The sequence below is a fragment of the Schistosoma haematobium genome, chromosome 2 (assembly GCF_000699445.3).
Source record: "Schistosoma haematobium chromosome 2, whole genome shotgun sequence".
NCBI lineage: Eukaryota > Metazoa > Platyhelminthes > Trematoda > Strigeidida > Schistosomatidae > Schistosoma > Schistosoma haematobium.
Window position 1 is genome coordinate 30,511,527 of NC_067197.1, and position 26,657 is coordinate 30,538,183.

At 33.8% G+C, this 26,657-nt stretch overlaps 1 protein-coding gene across 1 annotated transcript in view; it reads left to right on the forward strand.

Annotated features, from left to right (window-relative positions):
- Positions 1–26,657, forward strand: part of CCDC88B_2 (Coiled-coil domain containing) — a gene marked incomplete at its 3' end in the record, with an annotated part of 81,854 nt that overhangs the window by 26,109 nt on the left and 29,088 nt on the right. Inside the window, exons 3-5 of the mRNA XM_051219210.1 lie at positions 907–976; positions 22,186–22,331; positions 23,919–24,032. Coding sequence (XP_051068090.1) covers positions 907–976; positions 22,186–22,331; positions 23,919–24,032 — 330 coding nt within the window. The remainder of the gene's footprint in view (positions 1–906; positions 977–22,185; positions 22,332–23,918; positions 24,033–26,657) is intronic.

Here is a 26,657-nt window from a genome sequence, read left to right on the forward strand (position 1 = left end):
AGGTCATTTCATAAATCTAGGTAAAATTGCTTCTTGGTTTCCATTGGTTGTCTATGTTTTATAAGTTAACGATTATTTCCAATACAAGTCAGTGTAAACTCGAAAATTCACTAACAACGAAAAAGTACCATGATTTTTTTCGATTTTATTATAAGCCTCTGCTGAAATTTACGCAACTCCGTGGGTGGTCTTGTTTGTATGTACTATTGATCATTTCAATAGTTGAGATCATGAGTCGATTTAAACTAGACCACCATGGAAAACCTGGAAACACTGGACGACCGTTTCGCCCTATTGTGGGACTCCTCAGTTGTGCGCACCCACGACCCCGCCTCGCGATATTTGAACCCAGGACCTATCGGTTACGCGCGCGAACACTTAACCACTAGACCAGTGAGCCGGCATCCAACGGTGTTGGTGTCTAACTTCAAATAATCCACGAAATTGAGTGACACATCTAGCATTGTCTTCAGTGAGTTACTATTTCACAATGGACCCAGTTGAACTCCACTGGTCACTACTTCTCACTAGAACTCTATGAAATACCTCTTGGAGACCGTCACTAGTGACCATACGCTGATTAGTATCAGAAGGGGTTTTTGACTCATGAATTCAACTATTAAAACTATTATAATGTCCACAAATGTCCCTTCTGATATTACTGATAAGTTACAAAATATGGTTGAAATAGCTACTCATTTCCGAATGGTTTTAAAGCTAATTACGATTCACAGAGAAATTATTTCTAAAATATCCAATAAATCTCAACTGAAACCTTTTAACTTGATCACTTACAAATGTTACTTTGTTGAACAAACTTGACTGTCTGCTTTCAATGAGTTAATTTAATGTCTTTGCTTTAAACGTTTAACTTTTCATATTTAATGATCTTTCTTCCTATTCTAGGAAGTTCTACAGGAAGTCATTACAATTCGTCCACCAAATATTGTCCTGGTCAGTAAAATACCTGATTCTGGTAAGTACATTTATTTAGCATATGGTTTGGCAATTACTTCAAGATGTAATCTATAAGTCTCAATTAAGTTGTATTGATTATTATTAGTAACGAGCATCATGAATGACCTACAAAGCTCATATTATCTAGCAGTCAATGATGTTTTAAGTAAATTTTAATCATGTTCATTCTGTGTCAAATGTTTTGTGTTGAACTACATCATTTTTCCTGTTTGTGATATCTGACCGATTATTATGTCTCTAGACCTTCGATCATTAGGTAACTTTACGTTAATAAACTGGAATAGTAAGTAGTTGTCATTCGGATTTATTGATTATATTCTATTCTAGTAGTTGTACAATCCATATAACCTTTTTAAACACTATACCACTTATAATCAACACTGTCCACGTGGAAAGCTGTATTTTCCGGATAGTTTTTATAAGGAGATATTGTGGATTTGAAATTTGTACAATAATCTGTTATGTGATCCCGGGTAATTTTCATCACGAACTAACTTCAGCACGAGGAATCATTGGATCTGAAGTCAGTTTATAACCAAAGCTGTCGCAAAAATTGCAATAATCTTTATAGCTAACCAGCATTATGTATATATGGTTGGTGGATTGTAGCCAACAGTGGGATTCAAAATACTCGTTTCGTCTTATTGGGATAGTTGCAGTTTCAGTTTTGAATGTTAACAACGGGATGGCTCAAATACTTAATAATAACAATATACATATCATACGCCTTGAACGAGTCAGTGGCTATCTGCACTCAGTAGATAACGCTTTGGTGTTTGAAGCAAAAAGTGCTGAGTTTGAGACCGACATGGACATCGAAACTTGGATGTAATTATATTCGGTTAATGGATTCAAAAATTAGACGAAACTCACGTCCTTTATTCCATTGCTAGCCACAATCCATTTGCCATACTGAGGCAACCCAGATTTGACCTAAACATAGAGACTAAGATGGATCAAATTTCAGTAGCATATATCATGGTGGCGTAATTCGAGCCCTTATGTTACAAACTTTATAAATGATATTATTATCCCATTGTGCCATTCATTTACACTAACACAATCGAATCTTGTCAATACATACATACGCAAGCATGTTTACACGATAGTGTCTGGATTTTGGGTGTTACCCTCTTATTTTTCAATCCATAGCCTCAATTTAGGCTTATAATCATGTTAACTTACAATCATCTATGGCATACATTGTGGTATTTTTTTCGTGTTATAAGATTAGGGTGTGGTTATTTCCGTTTTTATCCTAGGCCTAAAAACAATGCAAGTATGAATCATTTGGCATACTGCATAAATTTACGTGAAATTTTCTCTTGGCTAAACATTATAGGTTGCTAAGGCATTCTAGAGTGTATTGGGAAGGCGAGGTGAGCTTACCTAGATCTTAACAACATATGACTAAGGTTATCATTTAAAGCATGAGTTAATTATGTGTTTATACAGTCACTCATTAAGTTATACTTGCTTGGCTATTTTACAGGTGAATAAATAATCTTCCAGATTAAAACACATAAAATAATGAGGGTGATAAGAGATTTAGATCTCAGTTGTGTGTTGTTTTTCTGCTTTGTTTGATACTACACACATCATCTTTGTCTCCAGTAGGAATTTTTTGGTAATTTTTATTTTCTTTCCATTCGCTGAATCATTACAGTGTGATATCTTTCTAGAATTTCCTACATTCTTTTTGCTTTCCTTTTTTGGTAATAAAATCCATGGTATGTACATTACAAACAAACCAAACACAGATGTTCGTGGATTTTTCAAATAAATTGTTTCATTTACGTTTATCTATTTTTTGCAAGGAAATATTTCATTTTTTTTATTGAGATTATGAACTGAATAATGTTAGACCACCATTGAAAACCTGGAAGCACTGGACGGCCGTTCCGTTTTATTGTGGGACTCCTCAGCAGCGCGCATTCACGATCCTGCCTCAAGAGATTCGAACCTAAGGCCTTCAGTCTCGCGCGCGAACGCTTAACCTCTAGACTATGAGCCGGCATCCAACGGTGTTGGTGTCTAACTTCAACTAATCCACGAAATCGCGCGACCATCTTCCATTGTACTGAGGTAGATACCTGACTCTATCCGACGAGGATTATCTCCACTGGTCACGGCTTCTCACTAGAAACCCTGGTTTCGAATTCCGCTAGCGGGATCGTGGGTGCGCACTGCTGAGGAGTCCCATACTATTAAACGGCCGTCCAGTGCTTCCAGGTTTTCAGCAATACCCTCCTGTATACTTGCCAGTGATCGAGGCCGGGACCTGAAGATTTAATACGTACTAGGTTTCAATGATCATCAGTGCCGGATATCATATTCGTCAAACATTTCACATCATGTTCATGCAGTTTGCCACAATCGCTTGTTTTATAGATGTCCGGTGTGGCACATCCCGACATATTGTATGAAAAACGCAAATATAGTGCGATTTATGGCTTAAAACAAAATCTTTAGTAAATATTGCTACCCAATATGTAGTAGTACTCACCCACTAAATGATCCAAAGAATGACTTAAAATTCTGGGAACGACACACTAGTAGACATTTCAAATACTAAGGCTATTATCAAAACAGAAAAAACCGACTATGTAATCGACCCGACCGAAAAAAAAAAACAAATTTCTTGATTTGATTTTGGGGCATGTGAGATCACGCCTTAATTACATTTGTTCAATTGTATTGATCTAGTCAATGTGTTAGTTAATTATTCGTCTAGACTATATTTATCTGGTACCAGTGACCTTAGACTTACCAGTGACACTATGATAGTGAAATAACATTAGAAAATAAAACTTAGCGACTGTCCGTTCAGAATGCAGTTCTCCCACACACGCTGATACAGTAGTCAGGATAGAACACAACACAGTAGGTAGAAACTTCTAATTACACAGTTCACTTCATTTTGCAACTCACAATAAAATAAAGAAACTCTAGAGCACATATAGATATTGGTACAAGGAGGCACCAAATAGATATGCGCCACACAGATCTCATTTGATACGTGTGAGGGCTGTAATACTGCCTGGGTCCCCAAACAGAAGCAGGGGAGCACACACCAGCAGTAATAAAAATTTTAATACTTGCATAACTATGCCATTAGTGGAAGAGGCTAAGCAATAGGTCCGTAATAAGGTAACATTAATTTAAGAAAGATGCAAAACCTACGGTTTCTGCATCACCGTAAAGCTTACAAGTAGGAGAAAACAAAAACACGATAATTTAGGTATTTAGTAGTAATATGACAAAAACGTAAACGATAAATTCAGGTAGGACAGTTCCAGAAATCCAATTTTTATTCCTATTTATCTTGTTATAGAACTCAGTCAATCAGCTACAACGTAGAACCAGGTACATATATACATCGGTCCAAGTTGCCACACCTCATTAGCACAACAAGATGAACACCGAATTCATAGGAGTAGTTACTTCAATGGTAGTAATATATAAAAGAAAAATAGCATATAAGGATATAATACAGGAAGAAAGAATTAGTTCGTAGAAAGAAATGCATAAAGTGATTTTCATCTCACGATTTAAGGGAAGACAGAGTGTATATACCTACGCCATTTTGATTGGTTCTGAGCCATGTCACGCAGTCTCCAACCATTGGTTACGATAGTCACGCAGACCCCAACTAAGTAGTCTGCATCTACCAACATGGCTCAGACCAGAAGTTAGTAACTTTATAGACTGATTGCACGTTTTGCTTTGGCTGCCCCTAACTTTCTTCCAACCGTCTCCAACGCCGTGGCAATCGGTGTCCAGGCATACGTAACACGTGACCCACTAATAAATACATATTAATTTTTCCTGAGTTTTATGCTTCAATTTACTCACATTTAATTTATAATAAGTCTAAAATGAACAAATAAAAATCTGGCTTGCGGGGTCGTGTATGCGCACTGCTGAGGAGCCCCGTACTAGGACGAAACAGTCGTCCGGCACTTCCAGGTTTTCAATGGTGGTCTAGTTTAAATCAACTCATGAATTCAACTATTAAATAAATATTGTTCAAACGGTACCAGAATCAATATTTGCATGATACAGCAACCTCTTTTTTAATTCATATCACTTAATTGTCTCATAGATCCCAATCAGAAGTTTTTATTTCTAACTGAATAGAACTTAAAATCTTGAAAATAATCTTACTGTCGCTTCATAGACGATACTTTGATAGTATTAGAAAATAAACATGAAAAGAATAATTTACTTAATAAATGTAATAACATCCACCTATCTATTACTTTTACGCTCAAGGAAGAAGAGAATAATAGCATATTGTTTCTAAATATCCAACTGACAAGAGTAGATATAACATTAAAAAGAGGGATACGAAGAAAATATATAATTGGACAATATAATCGTTTCCATAGTTCTACTGTCTGACTGATAGTGCTGTGCCAACCATATATAGAAAAGAAACTTAATAAAAATTCTGACTCATTGTGCCAGAATGATTTTCTCTGATGACATCATTGAAAATGTGTAGTGTCGGCTATTGCGTTAAGCTCATATACCTTATTCTAGCTTTCGGACAGCCCAGTCTATTCATTCTACTTGAGTCACATTTTGACCTTGTTAATTATTCGCTTATCAATCTTGACTGTTTTTATATGAGCGCGTACATGTGTGTACATATCTTATCCCATTATTCATCACATGTCTGTAGCTTACTTTTGCGTAACTATAAATATTGACTAACGCTTGGTTAAAGGGGAGTTGGCTTACCCGCCATCTCCACTGTGCGTCGTTTCTCTTCTCTCTGTTCCATTCACTTCGTATACAAAATATATGTGTTCAAAAGTCCATTCTCGTTATTTGACTTATTTAATCCCGTTATTGACCAACGTGATTTAAGTCGATGATGGTATACGAGAATAGGCGATGACAAACATTCATACGATCTAATTGGAGTCAGATCCATGGGCCACTAAAGTGGAGAGCCCGTCAACAAACATCGTCCGATCTAAATGACGACAAATAAAAGGGCCCCACTAAAAATAAATCAAGTAATATCTGTAGCCTGCTTCTTAGGTGTGGATATCTAACAGAAATCACCAACAAACACATGAATGTAATGAAAAGAAGACCAAACGTAACTACCTCTCTGAAGAAGGTGCTGTTCTTAAATGACGTTTTCGAAGAAATTGTAACTCATAGGTTAAGAAATGTGCAGAAAAAATTTACTGCAGCCAAGTTTAATACGGTCTTCTACAATCGTCCGATAATGAGAATTGCCAATCAAAACAGACTGCCTAAATCCTCCATATCCATGTGTATTTACCAAGTTAATCGCACCTGTGGAATCAGTTTTATAAGGTGTACAATTTTGCAAGTACATCATCGCATAGCAGAACACCATTCGTCTTGGTTGAGCAAATGATAGGTAAGAGTGCTTAAGAGTTCTATTCTTGTTCATTTGATGAACACAGGTCATTAAGTTGACTTGGATAAAGCTCTTGATGTTATACACCATATTCCTTCCTATTTACCACATTGTTTGCGAGTTCGTCTTTTGCATATTCCTGAATCTACAGGAATCTATGTTCACAAACCTAACTTTTGCATTCAAAAGAAGCTTGTGTAATCTTACTAGTAAACGTTTCAGTTACCGTATGAAACATATTGTTGCTTATCCTTCTGTATTATGATGTTGACAACTGATGTTGTTGTCGTTGTACGAAACTTTCAATTGATCCCAAAAGACGATAATCTCTAACGCGACCTTGAGGCAACCCATCCTGAAGTTAACAATTCGCGATTTTTTTTTGTTTTTCCATCGAATATTTTTTACATTAGTAGATTAGACCCATAAATTGTCGAAATCGTCTGGTTTGAAAAATGTCTCGGAATATAAAATGAAGTATTTGTCAAATATTATGTAATTTCCTTCGAAAACTTCACTACTGATATTGTCGTATGACTGATTTTTGAGTAATGAAATTTATTATGTTTTTTACTTGGTTTGTAGTGAATTTCTGTGTTTTCACAGACACATTCACATAGAGATATATGTAAATACTTATATAACCATCTGTTTCGTGTTTGTCTACATTAAGTGAAAAGGATACATGTTTTTTGTACTCTACGTCTAGAATAAAAAAGTATGTTTACCCCCCTCTCTCAATGTTATTATCAATCGTTATTTTGTCATCTTCACTGTACTGTTTATTATTACAATCTCTACCAGTATTATTGTTGTTAGAATTGTTACTTTCCTTCCTTATATCTTGCTTTGATAATCGTAACTTGTGTTATTTCCTAGACTTAATGGTTTACAACTCTATTTCATTTGGGATATGTATGAGTCATCAGAATTCATTGCAGTTTTTATGTTGCGTAGACATGCATACACATATGTTCTTAGACCTTGTCTGTATGTACATACGGTATATCATTTTAGGAGATATGGTTGTTTATTAACTTTATTGTAGCTACAACCAGACAAATAATTGGAGAGAAATTATGTCGGATTTTTGGAGGTCCTGTATAATTTAAAATATATTTATTTCGAACTAACTAGAACTGGAAAATCAATAAATATAAGGTCACATTGAATATAAGTCTCACTGCAGCCTAGGACGCATTAAAAACAGTACATATCCACCAATCCTTACAGACTCATATCTCAAAGACAACTCAATACCGTTAAACTACGTAGAAGGAATTTATAATTATTGATAATTTCAGTGTTAGACCACAGCTAACTACGGTTAGCTATGAATAGTTGTCTGATTTTCAATGCTTCAGTCCAAAATGAGTGTTATTTTCAAACCTTGTTTTCTAGGTTAGAATATTTTTATGGTAATCGTATTCAGTTTTACATTTACTTACTTACGCGTTTTACCCCCCCCCCTTCAATGGAGCATAGGCCACCAACCAACATTCTCTAACCCATTATATCCTGGGCCTTCCTTTTTAGTTCTATCCAATTGTCTATCTCCATTTCTCGGCGTAGTATGTTCTTTGGTCTTCTTCTTCTTCTCCTTTGACCGTGAAAATTCCAAGTAAAACGCTAACCAGCAAAAAAAACTAATTCAATGATTATTAAAGATCCCCATTTTGAAAATTAGAACAACATATATAAGCGGACAATTGTTTTCAATTAGATCGTCATCAGGCTTTACTCTAATATACATGAATATTTATACGAAAATGTTAAACCGATCAAGGAAATTTGGGTCTATAGTCACAATGAAATACGATAGGTCACCACACATAATGAGTAAAAATACAAGTTGATAGTAGGAAGACAGGTGTACTGATAGTAGTAATAATAATAAAATATGATCACAAAAGTCTTATCAGTAGTTAAACGTTGGTAATAGAAGGTCAAACGTGGGTAAATAGACTTAGAATAGTCATCACAAAACATTAAAATCATTACGCGATAAGAAGTGTGTAAATAATTAAATAGTGAAGAATACAAACGAAAAGAGGCGGAAAATTACAAACAAATAATAAATGTGTGTTGTGGATGCGGAGGAATAGACCAATAATTATCATGTTAAGTCCAATGGTGTCCTTGGACTTTAAATGGATATTTCCTATTGGTCGATATCTGTTCACTTGTTGAATATTGTACAAAATGTTGTTTTCTATATTATGGTACGATGTGGTATGCTTGATTGGTATATAAACAAAGTATGTTTGAAATATAATGATTCATATCTCCGAGGCTGTGGCTTGTGTTCTGGACTCAACTGGCTGGGCTGGACAGGGAGGCAGGACCGATCAGAACTGTAGGCCGTTCGTTCGTGTTTACGTGTCATTGTCACCGAATCGATCAATAAACGCTGCTTACCAAAACCTGCAGTCACACCCGTCATAACAATGTGAAAATAAGGTTAATGATAGCAAAAATAGAATAAAATAAACAAATTATAATCATTACTAGTTTAGGGGTTGTGGAGGTTATTAAGTTTTTGATTGAGATCATGAACCGATTGATGTTAGACCACCTTTGGAAACCTGGAAGCACTGGGCGGTCGTTTCATCCTATTGTGAGACTCCTCAGCAGTGCGCATCCACGATCTCCGTTATAACTGGCCATGGAAGTGATAGGGGGATTACAAATTCCTTCTGTACATATAAATTGGGGTTATATGTACGAATTCCTATGGCTTCAGCTATACGTAGGAGGCGGGAACGAACTCCGTTGGGAAATGACGGAGCTATACGATAGATCACTCGAAATGCATCCGATTTATCTACAGTATGACCGCTATCAATAAGATGATTGATTGGCTTAACATTTTCATATAAATATTCATGTATATTAGAGTAAAGCCTGATGACGATCTAATTGAAAACAGTATTGTTCGCTTATATGTGTTGTTCTAATTTAATGATTGTATTCAGCTTATTGTTAATTTATTCGACATAATACCAATTATCAGAATGGGTTTTATGGAGATTTTTAGAAATTTCACAGGTTTAAATCATGAGTCAATTGAAGCTAGACCACGACGGTGGCGCAACTTCGTGGATTGGTTGAAGTTAGACATTAACATCGTTGGATGCCGGCTCAGTGGTCTAATGGCTAAGTGCTCGCGCGCGAAACCAGTAGGTCCTGGGTTTGAATCCCGTGGAGTGCGGGGTCGTGGATGCGCGCTGCTGAGGAGTCCCATACTAGGACGAAACGGCCGTCCAGTGCTTCCAGGTTTTCCATGGTGGTCTAGCTTCAATTGACTCATGGTTTCAACCTGTGATAATACCAATTGTATTTTAACTATGAAATCTGAAGTTTTTTTCTTCAGAAATCTAAAGTAATTTAATGAAATTCTGTTTTTTTTCTTTTTCATAAAAAGCAATAGAATAATACTTGAATTTTTAATGAATAAATACATGAGTGTATGTGTGTGTGTGTGTGTAATGTATCCGGACATAATATTGAATCCCGTTTATGGAATTATTAATTATTCTTTGTTGTTTTGACTCAGAATCTAGTAAGAGAAAAACAATAAGATAATGTGTATGGTTATTATAAGACAGTAAATCCTCTCATGTGTGTTTGTGTGTGCAGGCTACAAATATTAGTTTCTACAATTAAAAATCGATAAACATTAAGTTTCAATTTCTTTCTTGTCTTTTTTTGTTTGTTTGGTGTAGGACTGGTATTATATATACATGAGTCATACTTTCCTTTAACTAGTCACTAGGTTCTAGTATTAATTTGGCCATTTACAAAATTGAATCTAATTTTATGCATTAGGTTACTAAAAAATTAATTGTTTTATTTAAAAATCACTAAGACATGTATTATGCCTACAAAAAGAAATTCTACTTTTTGATATAACATTTCTGGCAATCAAAAATAAATGAGACGAAATGTGCGTTCTGGATTCCATTACTAGTCACCAACTATCTTTGCTTATAATATTTGTGAATTAAGGTAATATCGAGTCAACATGTACAGGTTGCACATACGCCAATAAGAGACTGGTCATTTACAGTCCTAATCATCAGTGAGAAGATACAAACAAACAATACATAATGAAATTTCAATAGTTGAAATCCTGAGTCAATTGAACCTAGACCACCATGGAAAACCTGGAAGCACTGGACTATTGAAATTTCTAAAAATCTCCACAAAACCGCTCTTGATAATAATCATCTGCACACTAGTGACTGACTTCAAGAGGCATTTCCTGGGGTTTTAATGAGAAGCCGTTACCAGTGGAGTTCAACCAGGTCTGTTGTGAGGTATCAACTCACTGAAGACAATGGTGTACAGTGGCACAACTTTGTGGATTGGTTGAAGTTAGACATTAACACCGTTGGATGCCGACTCACTGGTCTAATGGTTAAACGCTCGCGTGCGAGACTGATAGGTCCTGGGTTCGAATCTCTTGAGGCAGGATCGTGGATGCGCACTGCTGAGGAGTCTTATACTAGGACGAAACGACCGTCCAGTGCTTCGAGGTTTTCCATGGTGGTATAGCTTCAATTGACTCGGGATTTCAACTATTGAGATTTCTAAAAATCTCCACAAAACCCCTTCTGATAATACATAATGAATTTAAAAACATGTTCACTTGACCTTGAGACCAACGTAACCATGATGATCTAATTTTCACTCATTATTTGTTAATTTCTAGTTAAATTAACTAATATCTCTTTAATGTTATACAATTCGACATTTAAAAACACTTTACTTCTTAAGAAAATTACACGATTTCAACAGTTATTTTTGTTTTTATGTAGAATTTCTATCAGGAACCTGTTTCTCTGATATGTAGAAAGAAATTGATCTATGTAGATTTCAACTGTCAACCAGTAGTAGGTCAACTTATTTCATTTAAGACCTATAATTCCTGTCACCATAAGATCTTAAGTCATTAATTAAATTAGTATTTTGATTAAGCTCTCAGTCAGAAAGTTCACATTCACTTTGTGAATAAGTATCGTGTGTTAGTATGATTACATCCGCCTTTTTTCTACTCAACATTACACTTCTGTATTGATGCTGGATTAATCTGCTCTACATAGTATCGAGTCATTTTGGCTATTAAAACTTAATTCGTCAATCGAATGACAGCTTTTGCTTGCCAAGACCTCAAATCGTCATTTTCAACTCTTTAACCTTCTAATATTATTAACCTCTTATAATGATCTCACAAATGTAATTTAACATAGCAATGTGTTACACAGTGTACTTGTTACTTAATGCTTATTGATATATTATGCTAGGCACTATACTTATGTGGATTGTCACATGCCAATAGAAGACATTTTATAGTTGGCAATTTGAAGGGAATCTTTATAAAAAATTACTAAAAACTGAGTTTGACTCAATCTTATATTTTAGCGATGTTTCGAAATATAAAAGAAGCTAGTTATGTCAGTATCGAAGATAAAGGAGACACTGAAGGTACCTCTGATTTTTTTAGCTTTAGTGTATGAAATGCTGATCGTTGGATCCTGATTTAGTAATTCAGTAGTACGATACTAACGTAAATGTAGGAATTTCCTCATTTTAGTTCATTAAGTAATCTAGAGTTATAAAGATTCGGTCATTATCAAATTACAGTAGTTCGATTCATATAGTTCGAATCGGTTATCACATTTTTAATCCATTCCATATCATTATCATGTGAGTACTGAAGCAACTTAAATTAACAGTCTAAGCTTTAACATACTCTTTTAACCGTCTAATGTTTAATTAACGTGTTTTGTAATTCTGAAGTTCTAGGCGTGATTTTGGGGTGAGAGAGTGAAATAATATCGCGCCGGTAATCTTGGGTTAATGCTGATGAAATTTATGAGAGTGGGTTTTAGACCTAAAGGTACCAGAAGACCTAATCCATGCAGCGAGACATACAGACCTTGGTTTAGACCCTAAATTGGGTGGTGGATGCACACCGCCATATAGTACGAAGGTTAAACGAAACAACTGTCAAATACTCCCTGACTTTGAATAGTTTTGAATCCAATATTAGTTCTTAATGAAAATCGCTTTCAATCAATGATACATTTCTGTTATAAATTCCAAAATAATCCAAATCATTCATAGTTTTTTTCGTTAAAATTTTAAAATTTCCCTCATAATGAATGGATTAATCGACAGTTGTATAAATGGGTGTGGAATCGTTATATTGTGTTTTCTGTTTTGTAATACTCCTTTATAATAATACTTCGCTGCCCTTTCACTACCCTGTTTTATTAATTATGGTTCGGAAAAAGAAATTAAAATTAAATATTGTGTTCGTCAGTTAAATTCAAGCCAAATATTATTTATCTGTCTACCTAACTGCCTACCCATCTGTTTTTTTATTATCTATATATGATTTTCGGACAAATCGATATTGGTTCTAAGGTCAATCTTTGAACTGTTAGGTTGTGACCTTTCTATAATAGAAAATTTACTTAATTTCACTTCCAGACTTGACTTTAATTTCTTTACTCACTACTGTTGATTGTCTTATTAACGTTGTACAAACCTCGGATGACTAGTAATTTGAAACATTGATTTCACCGTAATTAATTAAAATCGAAAAAGCGATGGGAAGTGAGTGGTAGAGAGATTTCTGACAAATTTGACATTCATTTGTCTACTATAGAATATGAAGAAGGAATACGGAAAATTGATTTTATTCTTATATGTGAAGTCTAAACACTTCTTAAACATTTCAAGGTGAACACTAGAAACTTGAGTAAACACTAACTTTTGGGCCGTCACATAACATTTAACTCATGTTTTGACATTACTAATCTTTTTCTGTAATATACATCACTGGCGTTTAAAAGCTTAATAATAGTCTTGATAACCTGTCACCTTTAAATGTTAAACTGGTGCATATATATATCATATTCTTGTATTTTGTACGCTGTTAATAGGAAGTATCACTCGATGAAATCTTCAGTTATTTATGTACACCTAACTGGATTGAATGATTTATTGCTCTTTAGTTTTACTGCAACTTATATGGGAATTTCAGGATTGTGTCCATGACAAGAAGCTAGAAAGGGCGGGTGTCTATACATTTGTTGACCCCACTGAGAACTGAAACATTTATTAGAATGCCAAATTGATATGATATTGATGATTTTCTTCTCCTTTGTCGATATATCCACGATTGAATTCATTAGTCTTTGTTGAGATATGGGCATATGTTATTGAATTTAGAGTTTAAATTATAAAATAATAGTGTGTGCATATAAGGTAAAATAGAGCATTAAAAAGAAAGAGAGAAACCAAATATTGATAACATAAAACCATAGTACTCTTCGGCTTTATCTGTTTTGTGAAAAAGGGCGTTTTTCCACAATCACTGTTCGAATCTAGCTTCAGATTCACTGGATGATTGATTCGTTCTAGTACGAGACTCTGTAGTAGCACGAATTAGAAAAAGCTTCACAAGGATAGCTACCAGAACTATCCAATCCTTCCCTACAATCCATTTACCAGTATAGGACCCATTAAGTTCAAATCCTACGATTCTCATATTTCCAAACTCAATTATTTCATAAATTAGTATAACCATTACCTATTTATTTAATTAAACAACATTTAGTCGTGATGCTATCAGCAGTATGTGATGCACATATATATTAGAAACTAAATTTGTTGCATTTACCCATTTTTCGCCTTTTATACACGTATTGGACATTGGTTGGGTTTTATTCTCTGAGCTGGATGGTTTGATCGTGGAGCTTTCATCGTTCTTCTGAACGACATCATCAGTACAAACTTCAGATAGAAGTGAAGTGTTCGAATTTCTCCATATATGTTTCACAGCTTGTTCTGTGCACCTCGATGTTGGTTGGTTCTTATTGACCTTAAATTTATCATTGTTTACTTCTTTGTTTTGGTTGTGTCTCCCATTGGTTTGACTTGTGAAAGTAGGATATAGAAACTATTCCAATACTTCTTTGATCTTTCAATAATTTTTATTCCTTTCGTAAAACGACTTTCACATTGGATTATGGATAAAATTTAAGTGAATTTTACTATTATTTGGTATTGTGAAACAATAATAAGTGTTCAATAATAACTAGTAACTAGTAACATTGGAATACAAGTAGTGTGTTTTGGTGCATGTTAAGTATTTCCAAACTGGTACCAGTTTGATATTCGCCTTTCTCATCACAAGTACTTTGATAAATTCATTTCGATAGATGAATAGTTAAAAAATTCAAATCATTGCCATAATTAGTTTCTTCTTCTCATTGTTTTAGTAAATTTTAACTACATAATTAATCTGTGGGTTATTTAGTTATTTTTTTAAAACAACAGGGAATGTATTTGTTTTGTTTAAATCAACAGTTGTGTAGAAAAATCGGTACCAATAGTTACATTCAATTATAGGAAATATATTAGTTTCAATGTAAACTAATTTAAAGGTAACTCAGAAGGGTTTTGTGGAGATTTTAGAAATTGCAATAGTTGAAATCATGAGTCATTGAAGCTATACCACCATGGAATACCTGGAAGCACTGGACGGCCCTTTCGTCCTAGGTTCGAATCTCGCGGCCCTCCAGTGTTTCCAGCTTTTCCATAGTGGTATAGCTTCAATTCACTCATGATTTCAACTATTAAAGATAACTGACAATTTTATTTCTTACAGGTAAATTCCAGTCATTAAATAATTCGTCGATAATAAATCTCCGGAAACGACTCAAAATAACAATGCCTTAGTTTAGGCAGTAAACGTTTCCTTTCAATCTACGCTTGGATTAGTCAGTATATTTGAGTCGAACTTTCTGAATAGTAGGATTAATTGACTATTGAGGTTTTTTGATTTATTATTACTATTATTATTATTATTATTACCAATTACTTTAGTAAATTGGTCAAAAATACAACTGCGACTGACAATTTGGATTTTACTGTCATTAGATATCAAATAGCCAGGGAATAATAAAAGTGAACATTAGTTTGATAAGTTTTGTCTTTTAACTTTTTAAATATATATAAACCATACTACTGATTGCGTGTTAGTTAAGTAGTAAAAACAGCACATAAAAACTGTAATTAAATTTTTGCTTTTCAGCTAATTGAGAGGAAATAACTTTGAAGTAAGATAGCAATTGCCCTTGTTCTAATGAAAAATAATAAAATTAAACAAAAAAACGTCTTATGATTAACTGATTCATTTTTCTGCAATTTCGAAATCCTTTCTTTTACTCCCTCTTACTTTAACTAAGTGATATTGTATACTTTTGATTTAAGGTCAGAGTTTTGAAAGTTGCTTGTATCAATTCAAGCAATAATAATTACTAGGGTGCACTTTTGTTTAACCAATCATGTGTTCAGTATTAATGTGTTATTAACTTTCAAGTTGTTAATATATATTTGATATTGTTTTATTGCTAAATTAAATCTCTGGTGAAATATTCGAGAAACATTAACTATCTTATTACTTGTTCAGTTCAGTAGATGAAAATTGGTTAGGAGCAACCATCAGAAAATCCTAAACCTGGATTTCATGTTGATTGGTACTTATTTAATATAGTAGATTTGGTAGCCATTGGAAGAAAGGATATTAATTTCATTTCATTCTAGAACTTTTCATCAGTATTCCGATATACTAATATTTTCAAGGTCAAACCTAAGTTTATACAGTGATTCTAGATGTTGTAATGGAATAACAGATTAGTATTTAATGTATATGACTGTAGGGTTACCTATTCGAACTTCATTCTACCAAATATCGGTTTCTAAAAATTGATTGTATTTTAGTGAATGAAAACTTGGTGGAGATAACCAATTTAGTTATATAACGCAAAATTACAGAGTTTTTTTTCCGGTAAAATGTGAAAACCATATATATTAAATACTTCATTTGCAAATCTTCCATCAACTGTCTTTTACATTCTTCATTATTTTCTCACTTCTCAGTTCTTTTCTGTTCTCTTCAGTTCAGTCTTTTCAATCTTCTTTTGACAGGCCTTCCACTTCTGGGACTATACTAAAAAAAGATAAAGTATTTACTGTAAGGTCTGAGGATGTAAACTATGGTCTTTACTATTATTTTTGTCCAATATTTACGAACAAACACGTTTAAATCTGTTGAAGGCACATCTTTGTTATTCATTACAAATTCATAGTGTAAAATTTTTCGTTTGCATTGGCTATACTTACAAATGATATTGATTTTTCGGCATAATTAATGTCGGAATTTCCTAATGTATTAAAAGCAGAGATGTTTTATTGACTAATTTACAAACTAGATTTATTCATTGTTCTGTAATAATTTTTTTGTTTTCTGCTTTCAATACCATTTAGGCGCCAGGATTAGTAGTACTGGGAGTAGAAGTTTTGAATGATTGTAATATTTTTTATGCTATTTGGTCAATAAAAGGTTAATACAATTTTGATAATTGAATGTCAATTACAGGGAAAGTAACTATGAATAGTCATAAAATTAGAGATGTATATATACTATGATTAAATGTACTACAAAATAAACTTATCGAAATAATAGATAGTGAATTAGATGCTTAAAGCTGTACAATATTGGTCTTTCTTAGTGATAATATTCTTTAGTGTTTGGAAAGTCAAATCAACCAATATGTTTTTTTTTATATTCTGTACATAGCAGAAACTTAGAACTTCAGTTTTCTATTTAATAACTCACCAGGTATAAATTTATATATTTCACCACGAGAGAGAGAGAGAGCTAAAGATACTGCCAAGACAAACAAACAATAATAATATTAATAACATAGATGACGAACAATGTACTTCTTCTGAATGACAATCTATGTAGTTGCTCATTGTATTCTAGTTGGAAGTATGACACTAAGATAAGAAAATTACGTTTCTAAAAACATTTAACGGAAAAAAGTGGGGCTGATCAAATTTAAATTCTAAAGTTGATTTTCATTATAAACTAATCTGAACAGGATTTTCGAAACCCTCCCTATAGAGACACCTTCAGTTTGCCTTCCTTAATCTTAACAGTTACGTCGAAGCTGTCAGTTTGTTCTAATATGTGTCGCAGCATATACATACTCATAATAATGGTACGTCCCTGACCTTTCTATATGTCTCGCGAGCCTTTAGCATAGTATCACAGGTCTATTGTTACAGCTGCCGAATGATTCGGAGTTCCTGAACTACTCTGCTGCTATGTTAGTAATTGCTATCAATTTTTTCAGAGTCGTTTCACCAACGCTGAGTGTCATCTAATGTGTGGTGTGAAACAAGAGATCCTGTATTTCCACTGTTACTCATAATGGTCCTACATGAGACTCTAGAAAGCCTTGACCTATTAACTCATCTGAATGTGGACGGAGAGGCCCTGTATTACCTTGCCTACCCAAACGACCTTGTCACATTTGAACCATATTCAACACTACTCCATAAGAAACTAGGTAAGATCATATAGTTACTGGAGCAGGTGGGTTGGTCTGTAAATGATAGAAAAAACAGAACTATAGAACTACATTCTGGGAGACATTATAAGTTAACGGCGCTTGTGCGCATTTAATTCTCCACCGGTGGAACCTATATCCCTCAGCTAACACCTACTACTAATACATTTGAATACCTCGGTGTACTCTTTAACTACAAGGGCCGTGATATGACGGGATAAAAAGGTAAAATTACATTTTGACTCATCGTGGTTTTTCGTGAACATTGCTTCAGTTTTTAATTCAGAATGATGATTATTCGGTGTAATATTTGTTTTATTTTCAGTGTGATATTTTATTCAGTATAACATAGATCTATTTCAGTGTAATGTTTATTCATGATATGATTTACTCATATTATATAAAAATGAACTATGCTCTGGATGATATGCAAATGGGATTTTGCTATAGCTTCATATATATGACTTTTTCCTAATTAATAATCAACTGAGTGTACAAATCAATGTATAAATGAGTGTATTTTCGACTAGCATCATCGTGTTTTCGGGGTGGAGAGATTTTCACTTGTACCAGTCTTCCGTGTTCTTGCTTTGCCTCATGGTAATTGCAATCGTTCTTCGTTTTCAAGTATAAGTAATAAGCAAAGATAATATAACATGTCATTGTTCAGCAAACCACCTAGAGTTGCTACAAGACTACTTGATGAAGGTTGCTCACATAAAACAAAACAGCGAATGAAAATTCTTAGAGGAAATTTATTCGGGAGACTATTATATCTATTGACATAGGTTGCCGTTCATAAGGAGACTTTAAGAACTGTGGATCGGATGGCTCATGCTTCGGTGGGGAAAAGGTTAGGACTACCTTCTAGTACTACAGTAGCCTATTTATATACTTCAGGTGCTGTAGGTGGTCTGGGCATCCCACATTTCTCCACTTCTGGCGTCAATGTCTCGGAGCTACCACTCATTTACTTCGAGGTATGCCATTATTACCGGCTCTGTTCTCATTTAGCAAAGTTTTTCGATTACTTATTTACATTCGCTGAGACAATACATTCCAAAAAGTAGGCCTTTAAATGCTAGACAAAACATTTCCACACTTCTTGTGACGGAAAAGGCCTAAAACTTGCGAATGATAGTAATGAATCACAACATGTTAGGATTTCTATGGGCTGTATACCCGAGGCTCTATATCAATACATTTAAACTCAGAGTTGTGCATACATGAGAGACTCTTAATCCCCTAGACTATGAATCCTGATACCTATGGTTATTTTTGAATTCATGTCTTCTCTTGTTTTCTCTTTAAAAGAAGTACACTGTTCGTCACCTATATTATTTTTATTGTTATTGTTTTTAAAATTTTAATTCAACAATTTTGATAACGAACAGTATTTTTTAAGCTTGTGGAATTGTTTTAATATTTATAACATGTAAACTTCGTGGGTTCATTCCAAGCAATGCCGTAATTATAAAGTAATCATTCTTTACTTATTAATTTTCCCTACCTGTTTAATTAATTTCATAAGATGTTACAAAGATAATCACATAATAATATACACAATGCTAATCTTATCGAAACGTCCACTTGCACGATTAAGATACGCGCGAAACCAAAGTTCATAAAACAACGACTTGTCTAAAAACGGTTCTTTATTGTGGAATATACATAAATTAGTTACAAACATCAACTATCGAGATATCTGTGATGAATAACGGCTCTGTATGTCTGTTAACACAGTATGTTAACAACAGTTTATCAACACTAAGAGAACTAAGAGCACACAAATATAGAAACCATTGAGTTTAAACCAAGAGTCAAGGAATGCAGGAAAGTCAAAGTAACTGTTAGAAGGGTTGAGAGATAGTAATTTATGATAATAAATACAGTAAATGTTATTAATAATTATGATTACTTTAGTATATTACACAATAAATAGTGTTACACCATACCCTTAGAAATTATAAGAAATAGAACTGTTTACTTAATAGTAACAAGTAGTATAAAGCAATGCACAAAAGGCAAGTTGGATGAGCAGTGATTTGGACCAGAAAATACAACCAAACTTGACAAGCAATATCACTCTTCTTATGTTTCATTTGGATTTATCAATTTACTTAACAATATTTTTCATTAAATTTTATCATTTGACTTGTTTTCTTGAGATGTCAAGATCTATAGATATCTGTGATAAATAAGTTTCAGTGATAATATTAAAATATTTGGTCTGATTTTGGTTTTTAGTTATCACCAACACGTTCTGTCATTTCCTTTAGTTAGTCAATTAAAAACAACATGGGCACCCGAAACAAATAAGATTTGAGGTATATTGTACCCACCTCAATTTAGTACAGAGATAAATTTAACTGGATGTATATTAAGAATGATGGAATAATATTAACATCAGTGGCGGCATCTTATCGTAAACGGATTTAGAATCACTGGGAAGGTCTTACAATATTTAGGTTTTTACTTCCATAATAAAAAAATGGTGTGGTCTGTGCTACTGATGTTGACAAATATAAGTAGTATGTATGACCAATAAAATGTGAAATGTCTGGCGGCAGAAGGTGAGGAAGATCTAAGAAAAAAGAACGAGAACAGTAAGTGATTGGTGTAGAAACGAAAGATTAATGAAATCTGAGACGATTAATTGACATTTTGCAAATGAGGTATTCACTGTATGTAGGTGTCATTACCAAGGTTTGACTTGGTAACTTCGAATAAGTTGGGTAGATTGTTATAAATAAATCAATATATTTGTAATACCCTAATGAGTAGAAACAAAATTTTTCTATTGTTTCGTGACTTAGGCCACTTCTTCAGAGAATAAACAACTGTGTGGTTCTCAGATTTTTCAATGATATTATATAATGTTGCATTCCAAAACATTCGGTTGTCCTGATTGGCGTTCTCGTTCACTACAATAGTGTAATAAATTTTAGTTCTGATAAAACACGAAGTCGTCAGTAACTTTCTGGTGGATATTATCCTAATGACTTTTGCAATCATCTGATCAGTTACTTTCGCCTTCAATTTGCTATTTTCGTTAAATATCTCAACGTCATTGTTGTTGTTGTCTAAACAAGGTTATTATATCACAAGTTTAACCTCTTGAAACATTTAGCTTTTCCTAACTTCTTATCTTCTCTCTTCAATCGTATGGAGGAGATTAATTATTACTGAAGTATTAGCAATTAATCATAGACTTCTCTAGAACATTCAGATCTTGCTTTATATTAAGCGATATCGTCTAACTATTTATAATACAGAATAATCGTAAGCTAACTGAGAATATAATGATACCAGCTAGAAAATTCTATAATCCAAAGATCTAATTAGACCACCAGCTATAGACCTGGTATTACTATTTAGAAAAATGGTTAAGTACACATCTTTAATGAATAAACAAATTACCATTATCCATAGCAAAAATCTGTTTGTTGAACATTCATCTTATTTAGGTAGACTGGTTTCCCTTCTCTATCTCTCTAACCCTTCCTCACTCCCACATCTATACTTTCCTTCAACACTGAATAATAAATATTATTTATTTTTAAGTTAAAGACATCAGTTGAACATAATAAGTATTTTTAAGAAATAATAATAACAAAGGTATTTATTTCCTTTTTTTGAAATTTTCACTGGGTGGTCATCATGGTTGTATCAAACGATTCGACTAATCCATTCTGTACGAAAAAATCAAGGCGAATTTTTTTCATTACTTAATGGCTTTTTGGTGTATTAGTTCTTGTTGTGTTTATCATTTTCTCTGTTACTTTCCTTTCTCTACTTTGAAAGATACAATTTAATTTGATCGAATAAAAAGTATTTTTGGTCATTTAGTGGATAGTGGTACTGAATATTAAAATGTAATTTTAAATGGTTGGAACTTTTTTGAACTGACTGCTATCAACATGTAAAGTGTAGTCAATCCTAAGATAATGAAACTAAAGAATTAAAGAATGAAATCTTTAATGAAAACTATACACTTTAATATTCAGTATTCACCGATTAAATGAATGAGCTTAGTGTACTATAAAGCCATAGCGGATAACCTCGGTCAAAATGAAGCATATCTGATGATTTTAGAGAATTGTTGGTTTTTACGCTGCATTATACGTATATAAATAACTGGTGTTGAAGGAAAAGCTTAAGTTTTTACAAAACTATAAATTGCAGCATTTGACGTATAGAGTTATTGTTTTACACCGGTTAACGTACTGGATTATTCTATCGATATTACTTTCATTCCAAATTATCTTCATACAAAAGTGACTTGTATTTTTTTAGGAATAATTTCAGAATTAAGTAAAAATTCTTAATTTAAAAAGTACGTTTTCTTTGTATGCTTTATATTTTCAGCTCAAGCTGATCAAGAATTAGAAAAGATTCTACTTTTCTTATTATGTGCAGCTGTACGATGTGATCGTCGTGATTATTTTATCCGTCAGATTATGGAAAATTTAAATCCTGACGTCCAAACTGGTATAATGACATGTATTAAAAATGTAAATAAAGTAACAACTTTTATCTCGTTCTTTCCGATAAAATCTGCTTTCTATAATGAAGAGTTGTAACTCGGGTGGAGTTATGTCCTCTAAGCTGGACAGTTCTATCGTGTAACTTTCATCGTTATTCTGAACGAAATCATCAGCACAAACTTCAAGTAGAAGTGAAGTGTTCGAATTTCTCCACATATGACTCCCTGCTTGTCCTGTAGACCTCAATCTCGATTGGTTATAATTGACCTTTAATTTTTCTACAGTTCCTTATTCAATAATAAATTAGGAATATTTTATTTTTACATCCATATATATATTCAAATGTAATGTCGCTTGTAATTCAGTGTCTATCCAAGATGTTTTTTATCTCGGAAAACTCATATTATTGCTTTGCTTCTGTATTTAGTCGGAGATTTCGTAGTTGTATTCATGGTTTTATAGACAGAAGCTAATTTGTTGTGAAGAATAAACAATATGGTGGAGGTATATTCCTACATTATCAATTTTCGAATAATGTTCACTTCTAGTAAAATCATATTTAATTATATTACATGTATTAAAAAAACAACTCTGCATATTAAGGTTGGCACTAACATAGCTAACTCTGTGAAAATAGTCTTTCAAACGATTGGATATATCAAGTTATTTTTACGCACCAAAAGACCAACCTACATATTTTTTTGTTAGGAATTCGTTCATTCATAAGCTACTGTTGTATCAGATCTAACTGTTCACAATGCCGAGATTCATCCATAGCTTTTTGAAAATAGAGTGTAATGTAGCTGTCGAATACGCATTTCATGATACACGGTGTGTGGTCTGACGGCTGATTACTTTATATTTTAGATTCATACTACTACATAGTAGCTCAAAGCATCAGATAAAAATAAGTTAAAATTTTGAGGTTTTTGGCTTTTTTATATAGTTGTTAGAATTGTACGTCAGTATTATCAGAAACCATAGATAAAGTTGGTCCAGATTAATCAATCTTCAGTCGTTTCACTTCATTTTTTCTCTTGAACCTTATAGAGCAGGTTGATAGTTTCTCACATTCTTCACAACATCAGTTGATCAGCGTTCGTTGTGTTTTCAGTCACACTGACTTTCTTCGTTTCCATTAGTATATCACTTGGACGGTTAAAAATTGTTATGTTCAAAGTGTTTTCAAAAGCAAAGATTCACTTTTTTCGACCGTACATCTACGAGTGATATCTTTAAGTCCACTTTGCCTAACAATACTAGGAAGTGATTGTACATATCAAAGTAGTGAATATTCAGATACAAAATATGGGATTCAAACCACCGTTTATTCTTCTTCTTCTTCGATAATATAGATTGTAGAGGATTATTTAGGACTTAAAATAGTGGATAACTTTTCTTTTAACTAGATTGGAGAGTGACACTATACAGAATGTTTAAGATAGGACAACTTGCTCAATTATTGAGAATGAATGCAATTTAATACGAATATATAGATGAGTTACGGTCTAAGCATCTCATTACTTATAGATTACATTCGATGTCCGTACTACTATTAACATTTTTGTTTCAAGTTAAAATTTATCATGAAATATTCTATTTTGTAATTTACAGGTTACTGAATGTCCGGCAAGTATCGTAAGTTTTGAAAAACTTCGATCATCTGATGCTGATATTTTACGAACTTTTCGATCTGTAGTCAATCAACTTGAAGATATTTATTTAGAGGTATGCTATTCTAAAAAATATATGATGATGAGTTTCTGGAAATCAATTACCTATTATTTGTAGATTATCATTGAATTCAGGGTTGATAAAGTTTAATTTTCAAAGAATAGTTACTTTCGACATTTGTAATTAAGGTGATATATAAACGAAGAATAGATTGGCTTTGCATAATAACATTTGCAACATTTGTAGAAGGATTTGTAAATGAGACTACGCAAATATTACTGACTTTGAATCCTGTAGGTCTACTTGGAAAATTTTAGTAGCTTATCTGTTGTAACAGAAATGTGCCACACGACTCCTATATTCATTCCAGAAATTCATGAAACTGTGATATATTTTATGTTGCTAACATATTTGGTCTGAACGCAGAAAACGATCAACAACCCAAGATTTATTTGATTATACCGAAGTACTGCGTTATTCTGCATAGTGTATGAAGCTTCTTTGAGTTAACCAAAATCGTCGATTATAACAAAACACGATTTTTGTGCGTAATTTTTGTGATACTATGTCATGAAAGCGAACCGTATAAAAAAAGCTCAATGGTATCATTAACCCACCAGACACTTAGAAGTTTCTCTGAGGCAAAATTACTGCCTATAGAGAGGAAAACGATCGATAAATACAACTGTTAAGTAATTGTGGATCAACAAGAAGGTTGTTAAAAAACTGAGATCGAATTTCTGTCTGCTAGAATCAAAGTGGTCAACAAACGTTTCTAGTAAACAGTTAGGGTTCAACAACAACCAAACTCTGCTCTATAACCTTGAGTTCGGTTAGACAGGAACTTATTATCGATTGTCGGGGTTTATATAACGAAATCGAGTAAATAAATGCACATCTTACTTACTTGCTCCTGTTACCCCTCGTGGAGCATTAGCCGTCTACCAGGATTCTCCATCCAACTCTGTCCTGAGCAATCCTTTCCAGTTGCTACTCACCCTTTTAATGTCTGCTCCTATTCCAGTCGCATTGTGTTACTTTGTCTTTCGCTTTTCAATTTCTCTTCAGGTTTCCAAGTTAGCTCTTGCCTCGTTATGCAGTTTGGTGGTTTCCGTAATGTATGTACTATGAACTTCCAACATCTTTTCCCGATTTCCTCTTCATCTGGAAGCTGGTTTGTTCTATACCATAGTTGGTTGTTGCTGATGGTGTCCGGCCAACGGACACTGAGTATCTTGCGTAGACAATTGTTTACAAATACTTGTACCTTCTTGATGATGGTTGTAGTAGTCCTGCAATTTTCAGCTCCATACAGTATTTAAGATCCTCACTTTAATATTGGTTGACAGTTGTCTTGAGTTCTATATGTTGTTCAGCTGTGGGGATGTGGTCCTTGTTTTGCCAATCCTTGCCTTTACGTCTGCATCAGATCCTACTTATTCATCGATGATGCTACCCAGATACCTGAATGTTTCCACATCTTCCAGAGTTTCTCCATCAAATGTGATTGGGTTAGTGCTCTCTGTGTTGTATTTGAAGATCTTGCTTTTTCGCTTGTGTATGTTGAGGCCTACTGATGCAGAGGCTGCTGCTGCACTAGTTGTCTTCATCTGCGTTTGTTTGTGTGTATGGGATAGAAGGGCTACATCATCTGCGATGTCCAAATCATCTAGTTGAATCCAAACTGTCCACTGTATTCCGTGCTTCCCCTCAGATGTCAAGGTCTTCATAATCAAGTCAACCACCAAAAGAAAGAGAAAGAGAGAGAGTAAGCAGTCTTGTCTGACTCCGGTCCTCAATTTGAATGTGTCTGTCAGCTGTTTCCCATGCACGACATTGTTCTATAATCCGTCGTATAAACTCTAGATGACGTTGATGATTTTCTCAGGTACACCATAATATCAAAGAAGGTTCCATAAGGTTCTATCCACACTTTCAAATGCTTTCTTAAAATCTAGGAAGTTGAAGTATAATGAAGAGTCCTATTCAACTGATTGTTGAACAATGATCCATAGTGTTGCAACTTGGTCTATACACGACCGATTCTTACTGAATCCGACCCGTTAATCTGGATGCTGAACGTTCACTGAATCTTTCATTCAGTTCAATAGCACTCTGTTGAAGAATTTTCATGATATCGGTAGTAGTGTGGTTCCACTATAGTTCTCACATTTGCTCAGATCTCCTTTCTTTGGTATCTTGATGAGGTATCCTTCTTTCCAGTCTGTCGGCATTAGTTTTTACTCCCAAATCTTCCTGAATAGAAGATAGAGCATCTCTGCTGTTACCTGTATGTCTGACTTCAGTACTTCAGCCTGTATGTTGTTTGGTCCTGCTGCTTTCTCACTTTTGATTTGTCTGATGGTCATACTGATTTCTTTGATCATTTGTGGAGTGAAATGTATATGAAGGTTCGTAGATGCCGCTTCGATGTCTGGTGGTGGGTTCAGTAGGGCTGGTCTATTCATGAACTCATCAAAGTTTTCTACCGAACTGTTCCTGTGTTCTTGAGTTTCCGTGCTTGGTTTGTCTTCTTTGTTCTTGACTAATTACTCTGGTTTGCAATATTTCCCGTTAGTTTATTCGTTTTATCATATAGTTGGTATTTGTCACTGGATAACATTCATTATGATCCTCTCCTCTGTCTTGAAGGATGCTTTGATAATGATAACCATCCTA